We start from the raw sequence: 10,071 nt of genomic DNA, 5'->3' as shown, positions 1-10,071 counted from the left end.
ACAGAAATCCCAAGCGCGGTCCTCTAACCCGAGCCTCGTCGAAAACCTAGTCACAGCACATATACATTGCATTCTCATTACTAACCAATTCATAATCATCTACCAGAACCAATCCCGTGCTCTCGGGACCTCCCGTTTCCCCAGACAAGGTAGCGGAAGCGTCCCCTGAGCCCCATGATCCAAAACCCTAAAAACTCAAATTCCCTTTTCCTAAATTTAGCCTAGCACCGCGGCACATCCCTATGGGGGCCGCGGCGCCCAGAATGGTCCCCAACTCCTGTTTCAATCTAGTGCCGCGGCACGGAAGAACATGACCGTGACGCTCATACGCGAACCCTGAAAACTGGGTTTTTCCTAGCATTTTTCCCGAGCCAAAACTCTTCCAAGTCAACCCCAAGGTACACCCAAGTCCCAACTCAACCTAAAACTCCAAATAAATAGTATGGCAACTCAGAAATAACAACCACAAGCCCAATCATACAATCAAACCCAAGATTCACCTAGTGGCTTCAATTTCAAAAAAACTTAAACCACCCTTTATAAAACTTAAACTACACCAGAAAATAAGCTTATGAGATATACGAAATTCTTACCTCAACCAGGGATTCGACCTTGAACCACCTCCAAATCCAATTCCAAGCTTAATTCTTTTGATTCCCAAGATGAACCTCTCAATCTTTAAGCTACACATCCAATTTCTAGTACTCAACCCAAACTCTAAAACATGAAAGGAGACTCAATGAGAAGATGAAGCCTCACCTCTGAATTATTGTTGGCTGATGCTTGACCCAATCTCAGCCCTGAATTCCTCCCTTGATCTCAAGGATAACTAGCTCCTCCTCTCCTTCTAGCTTCTTGGTTCTCTAAACTTCCAGCTGAACTAATTTAAGCCAAAGTGTAGAAAAAGAAACGTAAATGACTTCCTCTTAGCCAAGGTTATCCTCTCCTAAAGCCAGATTACCACTTTGCCCTTTCCCTTAAATAAAAGTCTTATACAATCTCAAGGGCAATTCTGTCATTGCACCTAAATCCCGCTAAATCCTCAAGTATTCCTATAAATCCACATTTAATCCCGACATGTCCAAACCATTACTCAATTACTAACCGCTACCTTATAATTCTCGAACACTTTATAATATTCCCAAAATACCCCTAAGCTCCTCCTGAGCAGGGTATTTGACCCCGTTGTGACTTTCTAGCTAGACAGCTTCCTAGGACCGTCTCGGGTCGTGCATCACAAGTGGTATCAATCACAGTATATACAGATATCACATTTATGCCCTCGACGGGCTAAAATTACAAATATGCTCCTAGCAACCAAATGGGGCCCACATGCATTTCATATATTCATATAATCATACAAGCATGCTTAACACAGAATCATGCATTAAACTGTTTAATTCACACATAAACCATTCGTACCCTCCTGGCACACTAATCAAGGCCCTTAAGCCTTATTAGTGATTTTGGGTCGTTACAACTATCCCCCCCTACTGAGAATTTTGTCCTCGAAATTTACCTGAATAGCTCGGGATACTGTTCCCGCATCACCAACTCAAGCTCCCAGGTCGTTTCCTCGACCTTGTTATTCCTCCACAATACTTTAACTAGCAGAATTGTCTTATTCCGTAGAACTTTGTCCTTTCGATCTAATATCTGAACCAGTCGTTCCTCATAAGAAAAGTCTACTGCAATTCCAAATCCTCATACTTCAGCACATGTCGAATCAGAGACGTACTTCCGCAACATAGAAACATGGAATATGTCATGAACTCTCGACAATGACGGTGGCAAGGCCCACCTAGAAGCCACCTGTCCAATCCTTTCTAGAATCTCGAAAGGTCCAACAAACCGTGGGCTCAGCTTGCCCTTTTCTCCAAATCTCCTCACCTATTGCAGTGGTGAAACTCGCAAAAACACGTGGTCCCCAACCTGGAACTCCATGTCTCTACGCTTAGGGTCTACGTAGCTTTTCTGTATACTCTTTGAAGCAAGCATTCTAGCTTGGATCTTCTCAATAGCTTCATTTTTCCTCTGAACCATGTCTGGCCCCAAATATTTCCTCTCACCCATCTCATCCCAATGAATGGGCAACCTACACTTCCTTCCATATAGCATTTCATAAGGAGCCACTCCAATCGTGGACTGATAACTGTTGTTATACAAAAATTCAATCAACGGGAGATAGTTACTCCAAGATCCCTTGAAGTCAATCACGCACGCCCTAAGCATATCTTCCAATACCTGAATAGTCCTCTCAGACTGTCCATCAGTCTGAGGGTGAAAAGATGTGATAAACTTCAACTGAGTCCCCATGGCTCTCTGTAGAGCTCCCCAGAATTTGGAGGTAAAGATAGGGTCTCGATTAGATACAATAGACTTAGGAACTCCATGGAGATGAACTATCTCCCCCACATACAACTCTGCATACTGATCCACTTTGTAAGTCGAATTCACCGGCAGAAAATGAGCAAACTTGGTGTATCTGTCTACTATCACCCACATCGAGTTATAAAGTCCCACTGTCCTGGGTAGACCTCCCACAAAATCCATGGTATTGTCCTCCCACTTCCACTCGAGAATATACCCAAAGGCTGAAGCAGTCCTGCTGGTCGCTGATGCTCAGCTTTCACCTGCTGACATGTCAAACACCTAGCCACATACTCCACTACATCCTTCTTCATCTTGGGCCACCAATATAATCTCCATAAATCCTGATACATCTTCGTGGTACCCGGATGAAGCGAGTACGACATAGTGTGAGACTGATCTAGTATTTCTCGTCTGATCCCTTGATCTGCCGGAACACAAATCCACCCCTGATATCGAAGCATACCAGCCTCAGAAACAAAGTAATCCTTAGCTACCCCTGCTAAGATATTCTGTCAAACTTCCTATAACTGCACATCCACCAATTGACCCTCCTTGATTCGCTCAAGTAGGGTCGACTGAAAGGTAACATTGGCTAATTGGCCCACCACCAGCTCTATCCTTGCCCTGGTCATCTCATCTGCTAACTCTCTGGAGATCTGAATAGAACTAAATGACTGCCCCGAGCCCCTCCGGCTCAATGCATCTGCCACAACATTGACTTTCCTTGGGTGGTAAAGAATATCACAATCATAATCCTTAACCAACTCCAACCAATGCCTCTGCCTCATGTTCAGATTCGTATGGGTGAAGAAATACTTCAAACTCTTATGATCAGTGTATATCTCGCACTTTTCCCCATACAGATAATGTCGCCACACCTTCAGTACGAATACCACTGAGACAGTTCTAAATCATGGGTAGGATACTGCTGTTCATACTCCTTCAGCTGCCGCGATCCATAAGCTATAACTTTCTAATTCTGCATCAACACACAACCTAAACCCATACTCGATGCATCATAGTATACCACAAATTTTCCTTCCTCCGAAGGAAGATTCAACACAGGTGCAGTAATAAGTCATCGCTTCATCTCTTGGAAACTGTTTTCACATTTCTCTGACCAAACAAACTTATGATTCTTCCTTGTCAACTCTGTCATTGGTGTAGCAATATTTGAGAATCCTTCTACAAACCGCTTGTAGTAACCTGCTAACCCGAGGAAACTCTTAACCTCCGAGGCATTTTTTGGCCTCGACCAATCTCTCACTGCCTCCACCTTGGACAGATCCACCTTAATCCCCTCTGCGCCAATTATGTGTCCAAGAAAAGTCACCTCTGGCAACCAGAACTCACACTTCCTAAACTTGGCATATAACCGATGCTCCCTTAATCTCTGTAAAACCTGACGAAGTTTCTGCTCGTGCTCTGCCTCTGAACTGGAGTATACTAAAATGTCGTCGATTAAGACGTGACGAACTGATCCAAGAAGTCCTTGAACACCCTGTTCATTAGATCCGTGAAGGTTGCCGGGGCATTGGTCAAACCAAAAGACATGATTAAAAACTCATAGTGCCCATACTGCGTTCGGAAGGCTGTCTTCATTATGTCCTCATCCTTGATCCTCAGTTGGTGATAACCAGATCGAAGATCAATCTTTGAGAACACTGTCTTTCCCTGCAGCTGATCAAACAAGTCATCGATCCTATGTAGAGGGTACTTATTCTTGATGGTCAACTTGTTCAATTCTCTATAATCTATACACATCCTCAGAGACCTGTCCTTCTTCTTAATAAAAAAAAATGGAGCGCCCCATGGAGAGTAGCTAGGCCTGATGAATCCCAAATCCAGAAGTTCCTATAGCTGTATCTTCAGTTCCTTCAACTCTGCTGGTGCCATCCTATATGGTGCCCTTGATACTAGTTCTGTCCCTGGTGCTAACTCAATAACAAATTGAATCTCCATGCGTGGCGACAATCCTGGTAACTCCTCAGGAAACACATCCAAAAACTCACAAACTACCTTGGTCTCTCTCGGCCCTGCTGGGAAAACCCTGGTAGTATCCACCACACTAGCCAGAAAACCTATACATCCTCCCTGTAATAAGTCTCTGACTCTCAGTGCTGATAGCATAGGTACGCGGGGTCCATATACCGCACCCACGAAAACGAAAAATATAATTTTAAGAAAATATTATTTACAATTTTCTAGATTAATGTTCAAATATTTTAGTCACAACAAAAGATAACTTGAGACTAAAAAGAAATATCACTACTACAAAATACCCTTTCTAGGACACTCTTTTACGACACGCACCTAAATGCAAGTCCTTAAAAATGTTTATGAAATTTTAGGACACTCATTGAGAGTCCTGAAAAAACACAATTTAGGACTCGCAATGAGTGTCCTAAAAAAGTATGCGAGTCCTAAAAAGTTCTTGGTTGAAAAATTAGAAATGATGACTTTGTAGGACTCGTAAAGTGAGTCCTAAAAAAATATTAAGGACTCCCAAAGCGAGTCCTTAAAATTGTTAGTAAAAGGGACAAATAAAACTTCATTTTTTTCAAAAATTGGGGGTCAAAATTGTTCAGCACAAAATAAAACAGAGTAGAAAACTCAAAATAACATAAAGACAAGAAAAATCAGTCACATTTGGGGATTTAAGTTTGGTCACATTTGGGGATTTCGGTAGGGCTTGCTGGACGGAGGAGCGTGGGTGAACGATGGCTGCTGGGTGGTGAATGGCGACGAAGGAGGCGAGCAGCAAGCGTCGGCTCTCGGGACCCAGAGAAATCTTCTTCGACATCATGGGTTCTCGGCTCCTGCATCTCGGTTTGTGGCGGCGGCGCTGGTTCTTGGCGGAGGCACGGGTTCTCGACGGCGTTGGTTCTCGGCAAAGGGTTCCCGTTCACGCATGGTTCATGCCCAGCAGGTTTTCTTTTTAATTTTTTTTTAAATATTACATTATAAATATTTATATATATATAATAAATAAATATATATATATATATACAGCAACATGTTTTTTCTTTGGTTTTCTTTCTAATTTTGATCTGCCGCACCTGAATCTTGTGAGGCCATGACCCCAGTACTATTATTTACAACCAGAAAAATCCTTCCTGCTCCTCTCCTCCATATTCCTTTTATCATCGTTGTAATAGTGGTGTCTTTGTTTTAAACCTTTTGTAAATCTATTGTGATGCTGCAAGATTAAGTCAATAGCTTAGATGGGGTCGGGAGGGAATTTTTTAGCTATTCTCCCTGTCTCGATTAGCAATGGCCATTATGGAAATCTACTTGAAACATTGAAAATCAATCCTTAAATTACATCAAAACACATTACACAAGCAGCCATATCCCCAAAATTGCATTAATTTGTGATATAAACTAATGTTATGGACTTGTTGATTATTAACCTAGTTGGTAGAACTTGTTGTTGTTCTGTACACTCATTCACCTATAGAGGTTTGAGTGACTTCTACATCTGCTAAGGTTCCCGATATTATTATTTACCATGTACCAGCTTGATATTTGAAAGTATGAAGTCATAAAAAAAAAAAGGTATGAAGTGATTATATTTTAGAATTGGTCTCGGTAACAGTGGACTTGCACTGAGATGTAATATCTGTAATACTTATCCCTCCCTTCACTAGGCTATTTTGTTTATTTTTATGACCATTTTTCTTCTTCTTCTCCTCCTTATGTATCTGTATATTTCTCTCTATGCAGTCTTTCATTGATTTGCAATTTCCAAATGGGCAATTGACTTATGTCTCTGGTGAGGGGTTAAGTACAAGTGCTTTCTTACCAGTTTGTGGAGGTCTTCTTCAAGCTCAAGGTCAATATCTAAGAGAGATGAGATTTAGTTTCTCTTGCAAGGTTTGCAAACTAATTACGTACTTTAAGATTTTTATTTTTCCTTAATGTTGGTTGAATTTGTTTTTTTACTCATTAGAACTAAGAGTTTTTGGTTAAATGTCGTATTAGAATAAATGGGGAACACGCATCAATCCAACGATACAATGGCCAGACAAGTCTTTTACATTAAGTCTTGCACAAGCTTTGGCTTGGCAGAGATCTGGTCTCATGGTGAGGCCTACAGTTCAAGTCAGGTTAGTTTCTTCTTTATTATACTTATTTTGAGATTTGAAAAATGTAGATTATGAAAAGAATCATGGATGGGCTCCAAGTCAAAGCTACTTCTTAAACTAATAAATTAGGTCCATATATATTATAAAATTTATTAATACTAATAAATTGCATATGTACATATCAGGAAAAAATATTATATATATTTTATTCTAAATAAAAAAAGCTCTTAAATTGTTCATTAGACAAATGATAGTTGATACAAGTGTGACATGTAAAAGAATATACAAGTATGTATGCATATATTTGTTGTGTTGATTTTAACCTTTTTAAAAGAGCATGTCAACATCAGACATTTTCTTTTTTTATAATGTTGATTAAAATGAATAGGTTAATATTTTGGTTGGTCTTAAAGCAGTGGATTGGTAACTAATTGCAAGAGGTATGTTGCATTTGATTTAGTTTTAAAAAATTTCAATATTTTACAATTTTGAATGATAACTGTACTACTTTAGTGGAGTTTGAATATCTTAGATATTCATCCGTAGTGAAGTAGGTTCTGGGAATTCTGTGTGCTGCGGTGATAACGGAAGATTGAGAACTTGCATGTCTTAGTGAAGTAGGTTCTGAGAATTTTGTGTGCTGCGGTGATATATGGATGAAAACCTGTGTGTTGTTTGATTTGATTGACATGATGGTGTTGATTGTGACAAATGGCTAGGCTAGTAAATTAGGGGATATGCTGTCCGATTTTCTATAAATTTTTTTGTACTTAGTTTTGTGTGGAAATATAAAAAAGATGACTGCCACAATGATAAATATGTGATCTGGATATTTAACATTTGAACCCTCATATGAACTTGGTTATCAAAATAATTTTTGATCCCCTCTTATGAATGCTCAGCGTGCCCTCTTTAATCATAGAAATGAATAAAGTATATGTTGCACTTGTTTAGTTTCACAACGGGTACAGATCTAAAAGCTCACTATGTTCTTAAAAAGACAAAGATAAGCAAATAAGTTGTCCCATAAAAAATTAAAATCACACAACTGCATTAGGCTAACATAAGTGACATTTTGTGTTTACTTTATTCATTAAGTTGGATTTGTGTAATTAAAACAATATTCAACCATGTCAATAATAATATTGGTTAAAAGCATTTTAAAAGTAGTCCCAATATAATAGGTGAACTTTTAGGGGAGTGGTCCAGTAAATTAATTCAAAAAATTTATGTAATGGTTGGCTCAAGTAAATGTATACCAAAAAAAAAGTATGGTCCAACTTTACTACATCACCAGCTTTGTATAAATAATTTGGTTATTGCATTTTTATGACTATTTTATTCAATAAAATAAATTAGTTGCTTCAGACAATTAAAGGATCCCCTCCTATAGAATTAGAACAACGTTAATCAAAGATTAGATTTAATAATTGGTTAACTTTTGTGAGTCCCTATTGAGTAATTGATTATATACTAATCTCTATAATATACTAATACAGCATATTGAATAAAATGATGATAATTTCTATGTCTTGTTGTTTCATGAGAAATGAGAATCCAAACTTTTTAGATAACATGACAAATTGTGTGATGTTCAACCAAATATTAATATATCATATAAAGTTTAGTACTCATCTTGTCCGTGAGGTTTGCTATTTTAATTGTCACATCAGTTTTGGTATCAATATATATATATATATATATTAATCAAACTTCCTCAAATATGTCTCAAGACATTTTTTATGCTTAGATTGATAAATATCTTTATTTTGGCTCACTTGTTAATATGAATATATATAAATTTTCATGTTATAACAAATATTACAGGAATGATTTGTGTGTGGTTTAGACATTTTGTGAGGTATTTTGATTGATCATGAGCAAATATTAGTGAGCAGAATAAGTTGATTGAACACATGACTTGGTTTTTGGTGTCGTGGTGCACCTTTGCTTGTGAGATTTGGAATGATAGGAATCAAATAGAGCATAATTGTAGTTTACTTGGATATGATCAAGTCTACTTTTTATGTCCTAATTTAATATAAATGTGTAGTTTAATATATTGTTAGGATGCACATTGCCCGACATAATTGTTTACCTTCTTAGCATGTGAAACCACCATGGACATAACACTAATTTCATGCTCTATTAGACTCCGTATAGACTTTGTGTTGACAGACTTTATGTTGATTATTGTATACCTGTATTAATTTAGTGCTCTGTTAGACTCCAAACAAAAAGGAAATTAATATATAATTAAGCATATTATATCTTGTAATACATTATATAAAATTTTGCGCAAATAACTTTGAATTGTGATTTTCTATTTTGCGTAGACTTTCAAATGTGAATTAGATTTATAAATTTGGATTAGGCTTATTCACAACTTGTTGTGCTACTTTAACAACTTTGTAATTAGATCTTCTAAAACAGTTGTGTTTTTTCTTTGCAGAAAAGTTGTAAATTTAATTGAAAATTTCAGTTTAGGTTTGGTCCTTCTATTTCTCTCACATTCTCAATGCGGTATGCTTGTGTTACATATTAATGATCTATTATATTTATGTTCTCGGTGCTCTTATTTATAACTATATTATCTTTTCTTTTCTTGCTAAGTACTATGGACTTAGAATCTGATGCATATTACCTACACAGTGCATGTCTTTATATGTGTGTATATATGTATATTAATTTCTCGTTGTTTATTGTATATTTGCTAATGTGCTATGAATGATTAGTAATTTGGTTTATTAATGTCTATGTGATTTGATAAACTAACTAGCTTGAGCACTTTCAAATTGATACTGACAGATATGTATTCCTTAGTTTAAAGAACTAAGACTAACTACTTAAGCCATGAGAAAGTGTCGATATTCATAGCTGTACAAGGGTTGTACAAGGGTCTTGTTTTTAGAACTTGAGAATTTCTTATTTTGATGTTCTTTACATTTTAGTCAAATTTGCTTTACTTGATAAGAAATATTGAGGGGAACTATGGTATATGAGTGGTTGAAATGACCATGGCTATATATGCTTTGAATTTATTACCACCAATTTAATTATAATTAAATTTTTGTTTTTTTTTCAGTTCACCTCCGACAAGCCATATACTACTCAAGAAATTGACGAAGTTAGAGAAGAATGGGCAATGTTATTTTTACAATTGGTTAGAGCAAAATGAATGATGTTATAGCTAGCTAATTACAATACATGTTTAGAAATTTTAAACTTATTTCGTAAAAAATTTTTGCCATTTTTTTAGTATTTTCTTTTAAAATTTCTTTTGATACATATTCGACACTCAAATGGATATATATTTTTAAATCAAAATTAAAATTGTAGCTGTATTTAAAAAAAAAAAAAATACTTTTAAGGTCATGCAAAGCGAGTCCTAAAAAATTACTTAAAGGCACTCAACCCGATTTTTTAGGACTAGTGTTGCCAGTCCTAAAAAGTTACTTAAAGGCACTCAACTAGATTTTTTAGGACTCGCATTGCGAGTCCTAAAAACATTTTTTTCGGACTCGCGTTGCGAGTCCTAAAAAGTTACTTAAAGACATTCAACCAGATTTTTTAGGACTCGCAAAGCGAGTCCTAAAAACTTAATTAAAGG

General features: G+C 37.0%; 1 protein-coding gene across 2 annotated transcripts; it reads left to right on the top strand.

Annotated features, from left to right (window-relative positions):
- The first annotated feature begins 5,014 nt into the window (after window positions 1-5,014).
- Window positions 5,015-9,801, top strand: LOC133830590 (uncharacterized). Of its 2 annotated transcripts, XM_062260599.1 has the most exons (5): window positions 5,018-5,302; window positions 6,100-6,249; window positions 6,358-6,482; window positions 6,850-6,901; window positions 9,547-9,801. In XM_062260599.1, the coding sequence occupies exons 1-4, from the start codon at window positions 5,285-5,287 to the stop codon at window positions 6,890-6,892; spliced, it is 336 nt and encodes a 111-aa protein (XP_062116583.1). In that variant the 5' UTR covers window positions 5,018-5,284; the 3' UTR covers window positions 6,893-6,901; window positions 9,547-9,801. The 2 variants fall into 2 exon arrangements, with proteins under 2 accessions (XP_062116582.1, XP_062116583.1); XM_062260598.1 differs by lacking the exon at window positions 6,850-6,901 and having other exon boundaries at window positions 5,015-5,302.
- Window positions 9,802-10,071: the final 270 nt, after the last annotated feature.

This window comes from Humulus lupulus, chromosome 4 (assembly GCF_963169125.1).
Source record: "Humulus lupulus chromosome 4, drHumLupu1.1, whole genome shotgun sequence".
NCBI lineage: Eukaryota > Viridiplantae > Streptophyta > Magnoliopsida > Rosales > Cannabaceae > Humulus > Humulus lupulus.
This window is presented reverse-complemented; position numbering and strand designations above follow the sequence as displayed.